Raw genomic sequence first — 23,615 nt, 5'->3', positions numbered from 1 at the left:
GACTCTTCTCTAAAAACACACTAAATGAAAATATAATAAAACTTATAACAGTTAACTATTATGAAACAAACAAACAAACAAACAAAAAAAGAATCTGTAATCTAATAATCTAAGTTCATGGTATAATCTGAGGTTTAAAACTCTTGAAATACTGTGTAATCAGTCAGTAAACTTAAGCCATACCCGTAATATTAATTAGCTGATATGTGAAATAATAACAAATAATTGTACTCTCACTAACTTACAAATGGTTTTGGGTTTTGAGTATACGTACAACTTCAGTCATAAATTGATCATAAATATTTCGCCTGCTAACAGCTAAATCCCTTCCTCATTGTTAGTCTATTAACATTTACTAGACTAGTCTATTAGTCTAGTAATCTTTATAAATCAAGAATGATTTAAAAATTTATCTAATGAAACTTACATTACTCACTTATAGCAGCTTGTAGCTTGTGAGTGGCTGCTTATTTTAATTTTCAAGTTCCTTCTTTATGACTCATTCGTCATAGGAAAGTTTCTAGTTTTTGGCTCATGCTAGCTTGAAAATGGCATAACTTGTAACCACATTGCAAGATTCGGTTACTTAAAGCCGTCTGGGCAGTCATATACCTTTGTAGGCTGCAACTTCAGGGAACTTAGGTTTGTTTTGATATATATTGTGTTTGGTACATCCACGTTAATACTACATTAGTTTTTGCCACATGAGCCATTCATTCATCTAGAACCTTTCTTACCGTATATTTTATGCTGAATTCTATTAGTATGTATGTGCTTCTCTTCTAACTTTTTGCCAAGTGTTTCTCTTGCAGGACTCATAATTATTGGCTTGGACATAAAACTTCCACTTCTTAATACTTACTACTAATGCCATAATTTATAATTCTTTCTTAAACAAGCAGCTTAATTAAGTTTCTTAAGTATTTTAGGACATACTACAATATTAGTCTTGTATGAGATTATTTCTACCCCAACATTTGCTAATATCATTTGAACACGTGTGTATGTGTATGTGTGTGTGTGTGTGTGTGTGTGTGTGTGTAAAGTAAAAGACAGTTTTTTTCTTCTAGAAAATGAAATCCAATTCGGTGAAATGGTAAGATGCATTTACCTGACTACTTCCTGGAGTCTTTCTGAGTTGATATCCATGTGTCATTATATGTTAATATCATTTATATGTATATACATTATAGCCCAAACCTTTAACTCGAATCTGTTTTATTTATTTATTTATTTATTTATTATATCACTTATGTTTGAGGATTTTTCAATGTTATTATAGCATAAATTTTAATTTTTTCCTCGTTTCATTTTTACTTCAATGTTGTTAAAATTCCTGCTAAATGCTGCTACTTCTTTCCATAACACTAATGACAAGTTACCTATAGACGAATGGTTATCATACCTCTTTTGGGAAGAAGGGAGCTAGAACACATAAAATTAAGACTAACAAATTATAAATATATCACTGTTATCTGAGAGAGAATGACAAGTAAGCTTCGTTGAAAAGATTTTTTTTTCTTTTTAACTTTATTCGTTTGCAGAGAATTTGAATCTTAAAAAAAAAAAAAAAAAAAAATGGATGAAATAAACTGAGCTATTCTTGAATCCATTAGAGTAATCAAATGATTAAAAGGCTGGGGTGCATGATTCTGGGTTCAATTTCCGGTATACTACAATCTCAGTATATAGTGCACAAATATGAGAAGTATAAAGAGCATCACAAATGAACTGGTTAGACTTTAAAATGTTAACAATTAATTTATGATGTTTTGAAACTATCTGTGTAAGCAGAGTTTTTTTGTTTTTAAATTCCGGGAAATGATTTAAGTTGTTCTTCTATTCTGCGTAGTAAAATATTACTACCATTTCTATATTATCTTTTTGTTATACATAATATAGTATCTGAATTGGATACTCCAGTTAAACTGGATATATTAGCAGCAGATTATCACATTTCAATATATCATATAGTCATTTTTATATAGCATACTTAATTTAAAATTTATTTTACAAATACAAAATACAACACAAAATTAGATATCGATGTATATGTAGAAATGGGTTTTCACAACTACATGATTTTAAAAATAAATAAAATCTGACGAAAGCAAACACTTTTATAAATCGCGCAAAGTTCTATGTCCAATTTTAGAAATTTTACAGGAGAGCAAAAATAATGGACATATGACATAGGAGGACATATGGCATAGGACAGTATTTCATTCATTATTTGTTGTAAATAATAACGATTTCGTATGCTTGCTTATCGCCATGTAAAAGAGCACATCATGTTCCATCTATAAGTATAAAAAAAACTCAATTTAAAAAAAAGACTTAGAACCTTTGCGCTCTAAGGACTCAAAATAATCTGTGTTACAGTTTTGGGCAATAAATTCTGTGATCTTATTAGATAATATGTCTTACTAAATCAGTGATATAATGCGAAACTGTATTTCAGATTATTAATAAGAATAAATATTTGCTTCGATCAGATTTTGTTTATTTATTTATTTTAAGTCATACATAGTTCTGGAGATAGAATAAGCAGTATTCAAATGCCTGTTTTACTGTCATACTTTTGAGTTATATCTGTGTTACAAGGCTTTTAGTGTTTGTTTTATATGTCGACCTCTGTGATTCTAGATGCTTCATCAAATTTCGATAATTCAATCTCTAAGCTATGGGGCACTTTTCTCTTTCTTACCTATTATTTGCTCTGTTTGACTACCTAAAGAGTTTTCCGAATGTTTTCCAGAAAGGACATTATATCTTGTGTTTCGGTTACGTGTATGGTTTCTCTGTTTGATTTTTGTTGTACCCTCATCGAAGTCATATTATACACGTAGGTTCTCAACATAGCTCACTTACTTAGAGTGCCTTATCATGGTATTTTGTTATTTTGTTGATTGGCATTTCTTTTCAGCACTGAGGCTATATGAGACGTGAATTTACGGTTTAAGATGGAATCAAAACCACATTCAAATATGAAGGCTTTCCTACCGGGAATCGAACCTGGGACTCCGTGCGCTAAAAACGGGCGTGTTAATCACTAGCCTAGCGATGAGATCTATAGTATAGTATTTCAGTTAGCACATTGGTCCACGTATTACTTTATTTCAGTTCAACTAGTTTACTAAAAACAGACGATTGGAAGAAACATAGTACATAGACAATGCATTATAGCGAAATTCTAACCTTGATCTCAACTTAAGCACCTTATTATTATTATTATTTATTAATTTAATCCTATAAGTTACGATGACTTCTTGTCATCATCATCGGTACATGACTATTGACGGTGGCTCCACCTAGCGTAGTTGCTGATGTACGAACGGTCCCGGATTCGATTCCCGGTGAAGATACTCGGTTAGAAAGATGAAAGGTTTTTCCAGGCCACCTATCTTGAGAGTTTTTTTTTTTTTTTCCCTTGGGTTTTGCCATTCACAGTAGGCAAATGCCGGAATGACATCTAACATAAAAGTCCCAAGCCATTTTTATTCTTACCCATTCCATTTTTCCTTCTTTACTACAAGGGCAGTGTGATCCCTTATATGTGAGGGGCTAAAATGGTCGCATCTGCTAAAAACCCAGACATTTAGTTCCTAATTCCTAAGGACTGTTAAGGATTTTTTATGATTGGTTCGTGGACTCATATGGCATCCTATCAGTGCCCCATTTAGTATGCATTATAGCTTTCGCTGTACTCATACCTTATAACCAACTTAATACATATGAATTTCTTTACTTCTTTTTCTTCCGCAGATATTTGTGGCAAGTGTGGAGGAGACAATAGATCGTGTGAGATTATTTCTGGTCAGTACAACACATCGCATTATGGGTATAACAGAGTGGTTCGCATTCCGTCCGGATCTTCGAATATTGACATTCGTCAGTTTGGATATCAGGGATCCAATAAAGATGACAATTATTTAGGTAAGGTCCTACTGCTAAGATTTATATGGCTATGTAAGACATAAAAAAGTGGTTGATGTGCGCACTTGGCAACAAAATGAAATGGCATTTGGTTAAAATGTTTTGTTATTTAGTTAGTGTAATACAAATGATCCAGACAGCCATGTACATCGGCTGACGATCAGGAAATAGAAGTTTCAGATATTAGAACGAGATGGAATGGAAAACATTTGATCACGATCGATATTAACATAATAGTTACAACGTTAGTTAGTAGACTTTCTTAGCAAAGTTTTGCGATATTGGAATTTAGATATCGACATATGATTTTTCGATATCAAGAATAAAACTAAGGAATAAGAATTATTTATTGTCTAAACAATAATCGTTATTTATTTTTGTTGATAAATAGCATTAAAATTTAAATTAGCATCATGATGCTTATAGTTATGTTATAATTAATCCATACTATACTTGTATTTTTGCATATTATAGAAATTTCAATAATAATAATAATAATAATAATAATAATAATAATAATAATAATAATAATAATAATAATAATAATAATAATAATAATAATAATAATAAACATACTTCCTACTTTAGCTTCCAAATTTCTTCTTGAAATTCTATAATTCTATATATATGGCCACTTATTTATTAGCCATATTTTACAGAAACACTCAAAAATTTTAATTTCCATTTCTTTTCTAGATAACAGTAAGTTACAACTTCCTTTCCAACATACTTATAACTATTTTGCGTTTTGCTAGACTGATATGAGGAATATCTATTTCATTTTGATGCCTTGTATTGTAGTATGAGTGAACAGTACTCTACATAACAGATGTATAGAATTTTCATTGATATACATAACTTACAGTTAGATTAATAGTTTTAAGATATTGTCAATTCCATAAATTTCGTGATTTTTCTTATGGTCACTTGAAATTTTTCATTCAGAGAGCTTCAACGACATTAAGATTAACTGTTAATTATATATATTAACTATATTGGAGGAGTAATTTGTTTATTTTTTTAACTTTAGTAATATCTTGTTGCGTAGGATGCAGTTCACATAGTTTTAGTAATATTCAAGGGACACATAACTTATTTGCATTTCTTCTGTCATTCTTCTTACAGCATTGGTAGATGCGGAGACTGGAGAGTATGTCCTTAACGGTAATTTTATTGTTAGTATGTTTAGAAAGTTAATCTTATTTGGGGGAACAACGCTGGAATACACGGGTTCTGACGCTGTCGTAGAAAGGTTGAATGCTACCCGGCCTTTGAAGAAGGATCTCATTGTAGAGGTATGTACTTAACAATTTTTCTTTTTTGTAGAGTTTCAAAATCAAAAGTATTTCTAGATACAGATTTCACCTATTTGATTTTGTTGAAATGTAAATTCGAGGACTGTCTTCGTTTTTTTTTTTTTTTTTTTTTTTTTTTTTTTTTTTTTTTTTGAGTTAGGTAAACTAAAAAAAGATTAGTGAAATATTGAAGTGTAGATGTTCTGCGAATATTGGTCTTATATTTAAAAAAAAATTCTAATCGAAATCGAATGTTGATGTGCAAAATAATTAAATAACATGAACAGTGTAACCAGATCGTGTTGATGGAAAATTCGTGTCATGATGCATGAAAAGTATTATTGGATTTCGCCAAGAAATTGTCAGTGATGTTATGTAATTAGAAAAACAATAAATAATTAAGAATTGAAAGTTCCTATAAAGAATGAGTTGTACCCGTTCCGTTCTGTTTTTGTTTTAGACTTGTGAACAACATTTACGTTATCAATGGAATGCATGGGTTCAAATAAACGTGTAACAAGCCCTGACAGAGCAGTTACATTCTCTTTCAAATTCCCAGCATGTTTCCTTATCCTGGGTTTGATGTTCCTGTTCGATATCCTGGTGCTTATCTTTTCATCTATGTAATAACTTTCATTATCATTCACTGATTTTTCATCGGTGTTAGGTTTAGGAATTAAAGATAGATTAAAGATGCATTTCTTAGGAAGCATTTCTTAAATTTTGAAAATGATCGCTAATAGTTGCAAATCTGTCCAAATTTGTAGTTCTCTATATTAATGAAAGGATGAAAAAATGGATTTAAACTTATTTTTACACACTAAATCCTCTGTAGGTGCGAATTCAATAATACACAAAGAGTGAAAAAATGAATGATTGCACCGGGAATCGAACCCGTACCGATGTGTTAACCGATACGCTACCCAGTACGCAGCCCTACACTGTCTTACTCTTCGGTGCTCTTCCATTCAGATCACATGGCTTGTACCACAATGTAGCTGTTCTGCTTTTACAAATCCAGTGTTATTCCACGTGGTCTGACGTGAGTGAAAGAGCACCGAAAAGTGGCAGAGTGTATGGCTGTTCTGGGAGAGGACTGGGTAGTGTAGTGGTTAACGCATTTACACGGTACGCTGAAGATCCAGGGTTCGAGTCCCGGTTCAGTCATGCACTTTTTCACTCTTTGTGTGTTATTGTAATTCTCAAATTTATTTGTAAATTACTATTAATTGTCTGAGTTGTAAAGGTAAATAGTAGTGCAGAGATTCTGAGATGTTCCAGAAACATCAAGGACTACAGTGTTGATTTTAGTTAGAGGAAATACTAAAAGAAGAAAGAAGACTCCATCTGCATATTTATATTTTCCGTAATTAATTTAGTTTATTTCTTATGCAATATATACGAATATTAATATTAACTAGTGAAGTTGAGGTTTTAATGTTTACGCAATTATATATTATATAGAAATAAAAGTTTTTACATTGATTGCATTAATTTAATGCTATTTTTCCTGATAATTTCGCTTCCTTTAATCTGGAAGCATCCTCAAGAGGGAAATTGACCCTTGAAGATAGATCAAGTTGTGAATTCACGTTCTTATTATTTTTTTTTTCTGTCTTCTTCCGTATATTAATGGATACCACTTTTAAATGATCATTGCAAAATTGGATGGTGGTGTAAATGAAGAATCATTAATTTTCATAAGTGATTGTTGTAGCATGTGTCTGAAAATTTTGCACTGAACATTTAAAAATGGTATCCATTAATATACGAAGGAAGATATATTATAAGGAGCAATGGAGAGAGAAGCTATGGTTGAAAACATTGCGAATTACACGTAGCATGAGACATATGTTGTTCCTTTTGCAATAAATAACCATAAATGTATATGACTTTTCTCAGGCAAGATACCTGCACTTATGTTCCGCTAGGTTACATGCATGTACTCATAAATTGTACTTTTCTCTAGATAATATGTGGTACTGCGTGGCAAGAAAATGGAACGGGACTTCAAATTTTAAAATTTAGTAATCTAGGATTTTTGACTTACATATTTCAATTAGTTCTATTATCTTCCTCTTACGGAAAAAGATCTTCAAGCATCATCAATTTTCTTTTTCGTTAGTTGAGTAGTTTCCCCTCTTGATTAATATTAATTCTACAAACCATAATAATGATATATTGCAATATAAAAGGATGTGTAGAGAGAGCTCCTAACAAACCGTCTTCTTTACATTTAAAGCAGTTCTTCGTTTTCTTTGATTCTAGGTATTATCAGTAGGTGTTCTCTACCCTCCGGATATCCAATATCAGTATACAATTCTCCGAAGCTCTGCAGGGCAGTTCCGGTGGGAAGCTCGACCACAATGGTCTATTTGTAACAGGGTATGCCATGGTAAGATAAACAATATAATAATATCATAAGTAATTTAGTTAATAATCTGTTGTTATTATGTTTATTGTAACCGTTTTTAATTTGGCTGAAATAGTTGTTCTTAAAGAAAATGCCATTTTCACAGAATTGGCTTAAGACTTGCATGTTTATGTGACACTAAATGAAGAAATCTATATAAAGAAAAATGAAAGTGACTAGGTTTGTGACTTAATAACTCTTGAACAGCTCGACCAATCCTGATCAAATTTTCAAACTCGTAGATGAGGTTTGGATGGTTTTTATCATTTTACTTTGACGGTACAACTTAGAGGAGTGGGAGGGGGAAGATATATAAAAATGATCGCAAATGACTCGTATTAGTGTCAAATTCATAGTTTTTGGTGTCGCTGAGATGAACAATAACACTTCCGATGCCGTTTAAATCGAAATTCAGGCTCGCAACTTGGGAGAAGGGGAAAATATAAAAAAAAAATGATCGAAGATGACCGATATTAGTGCCGAATCTATAGTTTTCGGGGTCGCTGAGATAAACAGTGACATTTCCGATCTCGTTTAAATCCAAATTCAGCTCCTTAACTTGGGGGAAGGATATATATATATATATATATATATATATATATATATATATATATATATATATATATATATATATATATATAAATTATCGAAAATGACCGATATCAGAGAGTGCTTCAGTAATATTAAAAAGCGACTGACTAACGTAACATATTACTATTTTTTTCTTATTTTAACCAAACGAAGTGGATAATTGACGCTAGTAAATAAATAAAAACTGTAAATGGCATTCCTAAATGATTTTTCAGTCATTACAATTATTAATTTAATAAAAATTATAGGAAAAGACGAAACAAAATTTTCTGTGTTGTTCATTTTTCAGTTTGATTTTTGGAATTGGACGCAGCAGAAATAATTCTAAGAAAATCTATTGCCAGATATACATTCTCTATGTATAAATAGTGCTCATCATTGTTGTTATCAAATTTTATATACAGTTATATCCAAGAAATTTTCAGGCTTCGAAAGACTTCTAAACTAATTGAAACATCTTTGAAGCTATTCAAATTGACAATGTACATAAAACTCAGAACTATATAGAATGAGAAATGTGCGGAGATTAAGCCCTATACATACGGAAAAGAAAGTATTTGACAGTTGACAAATTTTCTTTTGACAATAACTCAGAAACAAGTGAATTAATTTTGGATCTTTTTGTTGTTATCCTTAGAATAGTGATAATTTGATAACTTGCCAAAATCGGTACTCTAATATGTTAATTTATTGTTTAGTTATTAGGGAAAGAAACTTTGTCAACGCAATTAAGTCAATGCAATGAAAAATACTTTCTTTCGTGACTGTACATTGAGAAAAGTGCAATACCAAGATTAAAAACATGAAAAATAAAATAATAAAAACTAAAAGTTTTCACTGTTGCAGCATTGATGTAGGCCCTATTTAGAATTTTTTGTGTAATGTTTGAGTTCCTTGGTTAATGCTTTAAACATATTCTTTAATTTTTTAATTTCAGAATTGCTAGGCTTAAGTATGTTAGTATATTTTTCTTAAAATAATCAACTTTGCCATTTCTCTATAAACATTTGCCATTTTCCTTAAGCATACCATAATTAGTTAGCCAAATTGAAACGCATCTTTTAATTGTACTTGACAACAACAGAATGCTATCTATTATTGAAGAATAGAGTTTTGCAATATTCTACTTACATCCTATTCAGCTTCGTAAGATTCTCTACGATACTGTTTTTCATTCACTCTGTGGGCATTTATACATGTTGATCAGTAACACTGAGTATTATTGCAATGAATTATATACAGTTTGTTTTGCAACTCTGGTAGCATTTTAACAATTGTCATAAGTAATAAACATTTTCCACATTTATTTTATTTCTTTGTATTGTAAATTTTTTTTCAACATGCAGAGTTTAGTCTCCACACAAAAGAGCTTCTTTTGAAATTTCTGAGTTGTATGTTTTAATACATCGATGTCTATGAGTTTTTGGACACAGTGTGTTTACAGTTGAAAAAAAAAATATTTAAAAAATTGTTTACTTTAATTTTGCACTTAATAAATTAATGTGTATTCATCGTAACTAGTTTGTATGCGTTTGATTTTGGTGTATTTATCATTAAGAGTTTAGATCAATTTTAGAGAGTTTTGCTTTTATCAATTTATAAGACTGTTAGAAGGAAGTACGAAGAATTACAACAAAATATGAGAAAATTCATTTATAGCTGAGGCAGAGAATATGAAATATAACGTATATTGTTATTTGTAGTGTTTGAACTATAGTAATCTTAAGAATTTAAGTTCAAACTTTATTAAAAGAAAAAAAATGAAATCTGGTTTCGTCAACTGATATATATTTTTAATTGTTCTGTAATAGTTTATTTCTGGAATTTTCTTGGTGTGTTGTCTTTTGTTAACGATGAGATGTAATACAAACTTCTAGAGTTTATACGGCACTTGTGTTTTGAAGGAAGAACGCATGAGTTTTAAAAACATTATCTTTTTTCCTAGGGCAGAGACATCGGAAGCCAGTATGTGTTCAGCTGCCAGGTCGAGAGGAGGTTTCGGAGAAACATTGTAGTTATTATCCACCACCAAAGACTGAAGTTGAAGCTTGCAACACTCATTGTGCTCTCAAGTAAGGAAGAAACCATTTCATATTTCTCTCTCTCTCTCTCTCTCTCTCTCTCTCTCTCTCTCTCTCTCTCTCTCTATATATATATATATATATATATATATATATATATATATATATATATATATATATATATATATCAGTTGCATTTGATTAAATTATCTGGTTCTAAAGTCTTACCAATGAGATGAACGTATTTCTGGAAGAAAAATATATATCTGTCTGCTCTTTGTTGGAGAAGCTATATTAGCACTTCTTTGAGAAGCTAGTAAATATTATGTTTCTTAAGATTGAATAACAACGCAATTAATATGAGAAACCAGGTATAGAACGTTGAAAAGTAAATGTGAAATACTACAGTAAATCTTTCCTTACAAAACTGTTAATGGAAATTTCGATAATTCCAGCTTTCAATACTTCTCCACGTAATTGTTAGTTGTGCTATAAGATGCGTATTGAATAATTCAGATATGAACGTTCTTACCTTATATCCAGGCATTTAAGAAATGATTTCAAACCATTTTGATTCTATGTGGCATCTTATTCAATGTTTCTTATTTGTTACTAAACTGATAGCATGAGGATAATAGAGTTACCATCTGTCCCAAATTAGGCGGGACATCCAGAATTTTAAGAAGATTTTCACATTCCAAATTACTCCAAAGGGGGACACGTTATATGCACGACATATAGATTTTTAAGAAAACTTTCAGCGACTTGAATTACGTAAAAGGGGAACATATTATATGGCGGAACATCTAGAATTTTAAGAAAATTTCTGCGTCCCAAATTACACCAAAGAGGAACACATTATATGGCGTGACATCCAGAATTTTAAGAAAATTCTCAGCGTCCCGAATTACGCCAAAAAGGACAGACACCAACTTACCCAAATCATTTATGAAATATCCAATAGAAAGTTTTAGTGACATTAGAGAATTTCTATCCACGATATGTATCTATGAGTATTGAGGTATCGATATGGCTCTATCGCCAACACTTTTCATGTTGACAGCACTGAAATCACTGCTAATGATGCTATTCGTTTTTCTTCTTCTTCTTTTTTTGGGTTCAGAGGTTCATAACTTCTGTTCAACTAACCGACAATAAGCTGCCGTTGCGAGTTTTCTGTTTTATGTTTTTTGGGTTTAAATATTGATTTCAATATTCATTCTTGAATAGTATATTTCTTTCTGTTATTCGTAATGATGATTCTATGTATAAATTTGGATATGAGGAACCGGCATTATGTACATGTTCGATACCCGCTTCAAACTTATCAAAAGGGACAGCTCTAGAGGGTAGGTTCCTGCCTTCCTGTGGAACTTTTTATAAGAGGAAAAAGTAAATGAAATCCTCATTTCAAAAATTATTCTGAATTTGTCTTATATTACAAAATGGATAGTTCTTCACTGTTTAATGATTGAAAGATATTTTTTTAATTCCTGTACACAAAGTAAGAATGTTTATATCTATGCTTCTCTATGTAATTTATTTAAAATGTAAACATTTGCTAATATACAAAATTACAAAAATAGCATGGTACAAAAACTCACTATGCTTAGAATATGCAAGAAATATAATGAAATTATGATAACGAAATATCAAGGTTTGGATATCTGTAGTACTAAGTTTTAATAATACCAAACGGTAAAATTATTTAAAAATATATCAAGAAAGTTGTATATTTGCGTAGACTACATGCATATTGCATTTTAATATGCTTTGAGTACAGATTATAATTAGTCTCTGCTATAATCATTTTAAAATTTTCTTATCCTTTTTTCCGTCTGTGCATCAAAGGTAAGATATAACAACCATTGTATATTCGTCACTACAATTAAATAATTAATATATTTATGTACAAACTCCTTTAATTAGGGATGAAAATCCCTGGTGGAGAGAGAGAGAGAAAGGATAAATAAAATTATGTAAATTTAATACAGACCACCAGTACTGTATTCCTGAAAGGTAGATCAATATTGGTGACGTTCAGTATTTGGGCAAAATGAGAAGAAAGTAGTCTTTAAAGATAAGCCTGGGAATTGATTGTCTTCTCACTAGATGCCTCTGAAGAAATATAAATCATAAGGAACGAATCAAGCAATGTGTTCATGTTTCTTATTATCTATTCTGCTATTGAAAGACATGAAATATCAGTAAGATGCCATCTCATATATGACTGTGGTTATTATAGCTTTTCTTTTATTTGTTTGTATGTTTGTTTTAGCGTGAAATTCAATTGCGGAGTGTAGTGTATAACTACGAAACTTTACAGGTTTTTAAAATTTGCACGAATTAGTAAACGTTTAAGGACCTCCACTACTGTTTACTCATTCTTGTGAAAGAGTGGTGAAAAATTCCGCTACTGGCTTAAGTGATCCGAAAAGTAAAAGTTTTATGAGCTAAGATAAGATCGGATCTCAATTAATGTGTTGAAGAAAGCATGACGCTGAGTCCACATTTCCTTGTATGTACATGGATGTTATTTGAAACATTTTGTTGTAACTTTGTATTTAATATTAGATAGTAGAAGACAATAAATTTATGATGTATTGTTTTTATCGTTTTTGGTTACTTTCATTTACAGCCATCTTCAGCACAGAGTCTATATGAGACATCGACCTATAGCATAATATAAGATCCGAACCATATGAACTCTCAGTGAAGCGCGCCGCACCCAAATTTAATATGAGTTTCTTTATAAGATTGTGGCATCTTTTCAAAAATAGTTTCCTTTTTTCAATTTGTGCTTTCGTATTATACAAAAGCAGTACATTTTTAATGACATGTCGGTTCAATATAATTTTGATGGTTTTTCTTCTTTTTATAGATGGAAAATTGCTCACAAGTCTGAATGCTCTTCTCACTGTGGAAAGGGTACGCGAACTCTGACGGTGCAATGTTTGCAGGAGTTTCCAGACAGCCAGGCTATTGTGATACATAACAGTTCCTGTAGGCATCTTCCCAATCGACCACCAGATGTCGAAGAGTGTGAAGGTCCCTGTGACCATGTACACTGGAACTTTGGAATGTGGAGTCTGGTAAGAATTAAGTTACTATGTGCTCTGCACCAATAAATTAGATTTATTGGTTCTGTTCAGAATGACAGAATAACTTGTCAATGCAAGGCTTCTTCCAATCTAACATGGAATACTTTGAGTTTGATATAACGTAATGATTCTATGTATGCTCAGAAAATGAATAAATTGGCATGTAAGAATTGACCTTGAAGCTTCTAATGATGACAGCATTTATATATGAAAACCATTTTTATATGTTTCATAAGGATATCATAGGTTAATATCATACAAGATTAAACCGTAAGTAAAAGAAAAAGTCATTATATTGAAATGCCGTAAATCTTTCTATTATTTTACTCCTTATTTATACTTTTACCCTGTTCAATATTTTATGATGATGATGATGATGGTGATTGTTATTATTATTATTATTATTATTATTATTATTATTATTATTATTATTATTATTATTATTATTATTATTATTATTATTATTATTATTATTATTATTATTATTATTTCAGTTTAAATTCCAGTGTAATATTTAGTGCGAACACTTTGATTCGGATTCAACGTCAGATTGTATATTAATGTGTCACGTAGCTTCAGGCCATCCTCATTGCTCTAGTGGCTAGCGTGTATGCCTCTTGTGCACGTTGTCCCGGATTCGATTCCAGTGGGAGAGGATAAATAATCTAATTTTACAATCATTCACTTTCATTAATCATCTGTCTCCTTCAGCCTAAAGGGCATAATCGTGGGACGTTAAGCTAAAAACATTAGAACTGATGTCTTCAGCTCTTAACTGTCGTTGGAATGTTTCGATGCAAGCCACTTTTTCTATGAAGAAAACGAAAGAAATCGGAAGATCGTTGGAGGAAGATCGGGACTGTAAGAGGGATGATTGGATAGTTCCCATCGAAATCTTTGAATTGTCTTAACAGTACGAACATCTGTGTGTGGACGGACGTTGACATGGATCAGAAGAATTCCAGAGTGTAGCGTTCCTCTCTCTCGATTTTTGGTGGCACATCGCAGATTATTCAGTGTTTGGCATTACACATTTGCTGTAATTGTTCATTCTGGTTCTAAGAATTTCTCAAGAATTACACCCTTTTGATCTCAAAACACGATTTCCTATGATTTTGTGAACTGATGGTATTTGACTGATTTATTTTTCGCTTTAGGAGAATCAGAGTGTCGCCATTACATTAAGTGCTGCTTCGATTCCTCAATAACGTACGATATCCAGGTATCATTCCCCGTCACTAGTACTATCCTCTTCCCTCCTCCCACCTCATAGCGGGCCAAAAAATCACGTGCAGCTGTCTTTTTTTTCCCTCTTTGTGAGCAAATGGCATACAATTCCCAATGGATGTCAGCTGCATTCTGTCCTTTGGCGCTCAGAAATCGTATGACAGATCACTTCACATTTAGCGGGATTTTGTGTTACGGCAGCCATTTCACCTTACTGCTACTTGCATGTACGCAGCTCCACTCGGACGTTTCTGTCTTTGTTGCAAGCACAGAATACTAGGGCATGCTCAACTTCATAAGTGTTGCCAATCACTTCACATTTACCGGGATTTTGTATTACGACAGTCATTTCACCTTACTGCTACTTGCACGTACGCAGCTCCACTCGGACGTTTCTGTCATTGTTGCAAGCACAGAATACTAGGGCATGCTCAACTTCATAAGTGTTGCCAATCACTTCACATTTACCGGGATTTTGTGTTACGGCAGTCATTTCACCTTACTGCTACTTGCACGTACACAGCTCAACTCGGACGTTTCTGTCTTTGTTGCAAGCACAGAATACTAGGGCATGTTCAACTTCATAAGTGTTGCCAATCACTTTACATTTAGTGGGATTTTGTGTTACGGCAGTCATTTCACCTTACTGCTACTTGCACGTACACAGCTCCACTCGGACGTTTCTGTCTTTGTTGCAAGCACAGAATACTAGGGCATGTTCAACTTCATAAGTGTTGCCAATCACTTCACATTTAGTGGGATTTTGTGTTACGGCAGTCATTTCACCTTACTGCTACTTGCACGTACACAGCTCCACTCGGACGTTTCTGTCTTTGTTGCAAGCACAGAATACTAGGGCATGTTCAACTTCATAAGTGTTGCCAATCACTTCACATTTAGTGGGATTTTGTGTTACGGCAGTCATTTCACCTTACTGCTACTTGCACGTACACAGCTCCACTCGGACGTTTCTGTCATTGTTGCAAGCACAGAATACTAGGGCATGTTCAACTTCATAAGTGTTGCCAATCACTTCACATTTAGTGGGATTTTGTGTTACGGCAGTCATTTCACCTTACTGCTACTTGCACGTACGCAGCTCCACTCGGACGTTTCTGTCTTTGTTGCAAGCACAGAATACTAGGGCATGTTCAACTTCATAAGTGTTGCCAATCACTTCACATTTACCGGGATTTTGTATTACGACAGTCATTTCACCTTACTGCTACTTGCATGTACGCAGCTCCACTCGGACGTTTCTGTCTTTGTTGCAAGCACAGAATACTAGGGCATGCTCAACTTCATAAGTGTTGCCAACCCCGGATAAAAAATATCCGCCCTTTTTTGACCTCTACCTCGTATATAATAATACAAAACCAATTTTCCATGATAGTTGCTGTAACAATACTTCAATTTTAATAAATTCGGCAGACGTTTTCTTCTGAGCATAGCAATCATCCTCACTCTTTGAGGTTGAAATTTGTCAAGGATAAAAGAGGTAAAAGGAGGTAAATTAAATCTGAACTAAAAAATTTCCGCATAAGTTGGTTTTACTCCTTTCACCCCCTTTACTCTTGATGAACTTCACCATCAAGGAATGGGCTTATTTTCTAAGAAGCATATGTCATTCTAATTAACATCGAAGGAATTTTATGAAGTGTATAGCAAATCGTACACACATACACACACACACACACACATACACACAAATGTGTATTGAATTCAATGGTGGAAGCTCGTTTCAATAAAAAATATGGATATCTTTCTTATGTTTATTTTCAGTGCTCTAAAACATGTGGTGGTGGTACTCAAACTAGAACGGCTGAATGTGTGGATGACCGGAATCGATTGGTGAAGGATTCTGACTGTGATCCAAACGAAAAGGTGGTCGAAAGATTGTGCGGAACACAAAAATGTCCTCAGTGGGAAGTCGGTGAATGGACACCTGTAAGTTTACCCTTCCTTCATTTTAACTTCGTTCTTGTAGGCCATTATTCGTACTTAATTTAAGGGAAAGCTCCAGTACATTTTCGACTATGTTTTTTTTACTTGGCTGGCTGATGAATGTAAAGAAACCTGAGAACTATATTTGTCATTGGCTACTGAATTCTTGAATGCTAATGTGTACTTGTAATAATAGATGTATAATATATGATTATTTTTTTGTTTACTTATAATCAACAGCAACGTAGGTGAAAAGTTGAAATCTAACAATAAAAAAACTAATTTACGGGTTCAGTTTTGTGTACATTAAACTCGATAAATCCTTCTAAATTTTCTAAATTTGTAGTCATTTAATAAGATAGATAAGATAATTTAGTTATAGATTTTTTAAACATTTTATGTATAATTTTTATGCAATCATAAGTTTGTCATTAAGAAATAAGACTACACATCTTTCTTAAAGAGTTGTTTCTTTTTATTCCTCAAAAAATCAAATCAATTAGATTCAAACTAGACTCAGAAATTTGCTTTAAAGTGAAATTCAAGTTTAGTTTCAGGGACCGCGGTAGCTCAGTGGTTGAGTGTTCACCCATGGTGCACGGGGTCTTCGGCGGTTCGATCCCAGCTCGCGCCAAGTAAACTTTGTGGTGGGCAAACACCGTGTGCGTGGGTTTTCTCGTGGTTCTTCTGTTTCTTCCCACTTTCTTCATTAAACCATTTCATTCATTTCTCATCATCACCGTCTCTTTTAGACTAGCCAGTATAACCATGGGACGTAAAACTTAAAAATTTCATTTCATTTTATTTTTCATTTCGAGTTTAGTTTATGAAATCCATTATAAAGTTCTGAAAGATGAATATCACAATGCATTGAATGGTTTTATTTATTTATTTATTTTCTTCGCAGTTAGTGTTAGTGAAACTTGTAAGCATGAGTTAGATATTTTCCTTGCGAAAACGTGTATATGTCATTTAAGAATCGTCTATGTTCAAAGATAAAGTGAGCTAGGAACAAAAATAAGTTAGCAAACAAGGTACTTACAGGTTTTACTGATTTATAGTAGATCATAAATTGAAACTGAACCATATGATAAAAAGTTGTCTTGCGTATCTAAGTAGTATTAACGGTATATTACTGCATGCTTCCTCTCTTTCATAAATAAACAGTTTATGTACATATTTTGTTTATACTTTCTCTTCATCATGGTAGAATTTGTACAGTGAAATAAAACAAGAAAGAAGCATGATTTGTACATAGTATTTTTTTCTTCTTTTTTATTTTGGCAATTGATATTCTAAATTTTTGTACGTACGCTAGAAACTAGCATATACTGTAGGTTAATATTATTAGTAATTATTTTTCTTAATTTGTACAGACTTTTGTTTTTAGTTGCATGTAGTGTATATAACACACCTTTCAGTATTCTTTAGATATTAGCACAGTTATTTATTTATTTAATTAACTGATTGTAGAAGTCCCACAATCTTTTTTTTTTTTAATTATTCTTAAGATTTTTTTTTTTAAAAATTAAATGTTTATATATGCCTTCGCTCTTATATATTTTGTTTGCATTATGTGTGATTTATTTTTCTTAAACGCATTCTATTGGTATTCATTAACGTTACTAATGAAACTAGTGCAAATGAGCATGGTTTGTCGCGTGTTGGTATTATTGTATTATATTATACCTTTTAGATCCATTTTAAGATATAAACAAGCGAAATACAAAGTTGTGCTGTTAGCAGTCCTGTTTCAATTGAAAGAAGAAACGAAATATAGAATTTAAAAATGAAAATTCTGTTACAATCATCAAATTTTATAGAATAGGAAAAAATTAAATATTTGATATATACAGATGGTTATCAAAATAATAGAAGCATTTTGAGTTGGAAATGCGTCAAATATCTGGGTTGATAACGATCAGGCGGCAATTGTAGTTTGGTGGTGGTGTGTTAGGAGAAAGTCTGTACTACGTGAGGAGCAGTAGAATGTAGTGGGCAGTGAACTGAGTAGAGGGTGATAGTATAAAATGGGTAACCTGTCTCATTTCCGAAGAGGAAAAATTGTCGGCGCTCAGTTATATGGTGCAAGCGTGACAAAAGTGGCAAGTCCCTCCCAGAGCCTATGTCAAACATCACAAATCCCCACAAGTGATGACAGATGATCCAACGCTGTACTAATCTCTTAAATTGTACTTTTTTTTTCAGATAATTCTATTATTTTGATAACAATATATCTATATATATATTGTATAACTCCTTTGTTTTAATAAAGATAATTACCATCTTTGGGGCTTTCTTTACTCAATCCAAAAATTACCGAAAGATCGATGGTTCTACCATCCTCTAACAACATCGTTAGTTTCCACATCTAATTAATTCTGTAATAAATTAAAACAAATTATAAAAGTTATCTATTGTTTTCATTTAAACCATAACATTGCTACTAATCGGAAGTCTAATCCGTCAATATCTCTCAACAGTGATTTAGACTCAATAAATTTACAAAAGATTCAAGTATTATTGTGATGCAGATTATAAATTCTCTGAAATTAAATGCAATTTTTAAAAATCATCCATCAAAAGCAGGCTTCTTGGTTTAAGGTTCTGACATTTTAAATCCATTGTTATTTTTTTTATTTATTTATTTCTTTCTTTTCCCAAATATCTTCAAATACTTCGACTCAGAAACGAGAAATCCATTGTTTGGTCAGAAAGAAAGAAAGTGTTTATGATTTACACAAACGGTTCTGTTTCACCGTAACCAAAACAGTAGTAGCGGTGGTGAAGTTCCCCAAAATACCTCAAAGCACATCATAGGTGCGTGCATTCAATTAGGATTAGCAATGTAGATAATGTAGGATGTACCTTGATCTAATGCAAACAATCTGAGAGTTCAATAATAACTTCAGCTATATTCCAAGCTCAGTTTTTAAGGAGTACCAACCCAGGTTGACAATATGTTATCTTTGACGCTGAGAGATCCATTTATCAACTCCTTTCAGCCACAATACTTATTATGTTTTCTTTATTTCAAATTTAACTTCCCCTTTTACGTAGCACCAAGCCTATGTGAAGCATAGATTTACAGTTTAACGTGGAATTTGAACTACTATATTCTCACTGGTATTCAACGTGAATTCAGGTCTTTTAAGCTGATGATGAAATCCACTACTACTGCAATAACATAATTTACGTAATTAGTTAAAGGAATTTTAGTGTTTAAAATAGCGCGATGATATTTGAAGAAACAATTGTTTCCTTTAATTTTCATTGAATTTGTTGGATTAAATTTCTCTTTATTGCTTTTTTTCTTTCTTTTAAAAAAGAAAAAAAAAAGGAACTTTTAGTCTGTAGTTTCCAGTTGCAACAAACTTAATATATGAAGAGCGAAAGGTAATCCTCTAAAAATGTATTATAGCAAATCATATTTGCTCCAGTCAATTTCTTTATGTATTTCCAGAATTTTGTAGAATCTAAGATATTCTTTTGACGACATTTCACAATTTAAATTTAGTTTCATTTTCGAAATATCTCTTGCGTATTTGTCAATAAGCAAGAGTATACACTTTATTTAAAGTTTCTCAAAGGAAGTGATTTTGTATATATTTTACAGTTTTCTCCATCAGTTTTTGTTCTAATTATTGCTGGTAATAATTGTATCTGATTTTGAATTTAAGATATTGTTTATAACTATCTTATATCATCCAACAGTCCTTGAAAGTAAACAAACAAACTGTTAAGAAAAAGATATCTAGAACATATTATTATAAAATATCTAGATCTCCATAGCAAGCGAAGTAGAAGTTACTTTCATGTTTTGAACAGAAGGAACAGTAAATTAACTAGACTAATGACTTTGAAGACTTTTTCTATCAGAAGACATTAAGGAGAAAGAAACATTGGAATAAATTTAATTCAATTAGCTTTTCGGTTAATGGTCTACTAGCGTTTCAACGTCTATACTTCAGACAACGTGAGGCCTCTTTCTGTACCTTCTCTGTATTTTTTCATAGAAGACAATCTTCTAGGCGTTATGATATTATTATTATTATTATTATTATTATTATTATTATTATTATTATTATTATTATTATTATTATTATTATCACGATGATAGTTATGATTCTTGAGTTCTTACATAATAGTTTTAATTTGTTTCTGCATAATGGTTCCTTCATCGATCCTTTCTCAACCTAGGGAACTTGTATTTTATCCCTGCTTTGGATCATTTCTCGTTAGTTCGATTGCATTGCAACACTCATAATTCTAACATTTTCAAGTTACTAAAATTATTCCTTCCGTGGAAATAAGTCAGAAGTAAGCCCTTTCCATTCCTAGCTCAACTAATCATTATTTTTCAATTGTTCAAACTTTTATGATAGTAAGTTTTCGGATTTATTATTTCCAACACTTTATAGTAATACGACTTGGAAACATATATATTTTTTCTTAATCTTAAACGTCTTTAGAAAGTTTTAGGAAATTCTAATTTGAATGTATTTATTAAATACATTACCTAGGAGCTATTGGTAAAGATGTTATTTCAGTCTTTAACATACAGTGGCCGCAACAACAACATGGCCTGAGTGGGTGGTAATCGGAACTGTCCGAACAGTCGTATCATCTTACTAGTTACATTGTAACCTAATGTGTGTCCAATGACGTTGCCATAGTTTTGGTCCCTGTTACACTGTGATTAATGACCTATACATATGAGTTCTTTCTTTCTTTCTTTCTTTCTTTCTTTCTTTCTTTCTTTCTTTCTTTCTTTCTTTCTATATAGAGAAGGGAGAAATGAACAAACATTGACCAACTTGCCTGCATATGTGGGTCGTTGCTTCTCAACGGAAGAAGAAATATTCTGGTGAAAGCAGGTTGAAAGTGTCAAATATCAAAGCAACATCAAGCACTCGGAGCTTACAGACTAATTTTTTCTTCGCCAAAACATTTATGTCGTTCCATTCCTGACTCATGTGATGGAGAAAATCAGCTTTTACTCGCCCCATATTCTCGGCGAGAGCTGTCGCCTAGTTCGAATTTTGTTGACAACTGAGAATTTCAGAGAAAATATCTGTTTCATTACCGTGTAGTGGGAGAAAAAGGCTAATAGGTCAATTTTCTGTACCACCCACTAAGGTTTTTAAGCTCTTGCCTAAAGAATGCAATGATTTTCAAGGTTACAAGACCAGATTTATCACCGTCAGAAATAATTCATTATAGGGTACTAAATGCTAAAAGCTTCTTTCTTTTCATTTTTAAAATTTATTATCATGGAAGGATTAATCTAGCGTGAAGTATCCAACAGTTGCGTGACGAAGCGTTATCTTCTATTTTACCCTCATTTTAATACCTTCCATTTTTATCCTATTTGCTTGACAAGGATTTCAGATCTTCGAAAATTTGTCTACTAGATACTTTTTTGTGCGTTTATTGTTTACTTCTGTTCAAACATGTAAATAGTCTTCCTACATTATGATTCCTAAATTTTCATATTATATATGCTATATTATGAATATTCGGTACGATGGGACTTCTATATGTCAGTGTTTGCATGTAGTCGTTGTTTTTTTGTTGGTCACCCTTGTAGTGTGTTTTGGTGTAATCGTAGTGTTCGGTAACATGTGGAATTGGGGAGAGGCATCGTCCCTATTGGTGCCAACTGGATAACCGAGTAGTAGCTGCAGACTTTTGTCCTCGCGAGGAACAGCCAAGGTATAAGGAACTTTGTGAACACGTACCATGCGCTAGTTGGCATACAGGAGAATGGCAAGAGGTAAGAAAATTACTTTAGACATATAGAACTATGGAAAAAGGTAAGGAATAGGTCATAGAATGTAATTTACAGAAGGATGCTAATTATTCTCATTAAAAAAAGAGAGTTATCATTGGTGCATACAATCACAGACATTTGAGTTAGAATGGACTACAAGACAAGGTCTTTATAGGTGACCCATTTCAAAGAAAATAATGTTGAATTTGTTTAAAATTATGCACGCATGCCTGTGTGCATAACTAGAACTTTCAATGAAGTACCTCATTCCTGTGATTTTTCTCAAAATGTTCTTGGTTTTCCCCCATTGTTTAGGGTTGAAGAAGAAAAGGGGAAAATGCAGGAAATTTTTGCCAAATTATTCTTTCTTCAATTAATATATATCTAAACTTATGTGCATATATAATACTTTCCATAATGAGAAATTCACTATAGAGTGATAACAGTGTGCAATCAGACTATAGAAAATAACTCCGAAAGTTTAAATTCTCTTATGCAAGGATGCAATGCAAGATATATATATATATATATATATATATATATATATATATATATATATATACGATAATTATTTATTGTTTACAGTTCATTTTCAGTGTCGAATTCATAGGAATTGTAGATTTAACACCTAACGTGAGATGTAAACCACAGGTATTTTAATCGAGAATAGAGCTCAAAAATGGTCGAATTGGGCCGGAATGTCATAACGGTAGTAAAGTAAGGTGCCAAAAATCATACCAACTACAAAAAAATTTAAAGTTAACTTTATCTGTTATTTTAAAGTAATGCTCAAGTGCATACTCACTCATTTGCCACCTCTCTCTCTCTCTCTCTCACACACACACACACACACTCTCTCTCTCTTTTATTTTTATCTCATTCTTGCTCGTTCAAATTGCACTAGTGTGTCCACTTTATAGTAAACTGATTCTAGTGTACTTAATTATCATTTTCCTATTTATAGAAACATAATCTTCAACGCGTCAGTCAGTAACGCTATGCACTTATTTTAGACATTTCTGTAGTAACGCGCATTGCCATGTACGATATTACAATGTGTAAACAGGAAATAAGTAATTAATAATAATAATAATAAGAGACGTTTTAATTTTGATAAAAAAGGAGCAAGGAGAAGCGATAACTTCTTTAAAAACTTCTCAGAATGTATAACTAAAACAAGCTTATGCATATAAGCATACCAATAGTAATATGTTTACAATTCAACCACTGACTCAAGCTAAGATAGCTACCTGGAGTATGTACCCGAAGAACACACACGTGTACGGCATATGTTCGTTTCATGTTGTTTCAGGA

At 32.2% G+C, this 23,615-nt stretch overlaps 1 protein-coding gene across 2 annotated transcripts in view; it reads left to right on the top strand.

Annotated features, from left to right (window-relative positions):
- The window catches only part of AdamTS-A (ADAM metallopeptidase with thrombospondin type 1 motif A), a 785,255-nt gene that overhangs the window by 604,989 nt on the left and 156,651 nt on the right, over positions 1-23,615 (top strand). The window contains exons 12-18 of one of the 2 annotated variants that reach the window (XM_081765816.1): positions 3,766-3,936; positions 5,062-5,231; positions 7,500-7,626; positions 10,181-10,307; positions 13,138-13,348; positions 16,367-16,531; positions 22,140-22,304. In XM_081765816.1, the coding sequence (XP_081621942.1) occupies positions 3,766-3,936; positions 5,062-5,231; positions 7,500-7,626; positions 10,181-10,307; positions 13,138-13,348; positions 16,367-16,531; positions 22,140-22,304 (1,136 nt within the window). The remainder of the gene's footprint in view (positions 1-3,765; positions 3,937-5,061; positions 5,232-7,499; positions 7,627-10,180; positions 10,308-13,137; positions 13,349-16,366; positions 16,532-22,139; positions 22,305-23,615) is intronic. The other variant, XM_081765817.1, reaches the window with a different exon arrangement.

Source organism: Thermobia domestica, chromosome 7 (genome assembly GCF_964235325.1).
Source record: "Thermobia domestica chromosome 7, izTheDome1.hap1.1, whole genome shotgun sequence".
Lineage (NCBI taxonomy): Eukaryota > Metazoa > Arthropoda > Insecta > Zygentoma > Lepismatidae > Thermobia > Thermobia domestica.
The sequence above is the reverse complement of the archived record's forward strand: the minus strand, read 5'-3'. Positions and strand labels throughout refer to the sequence as shown.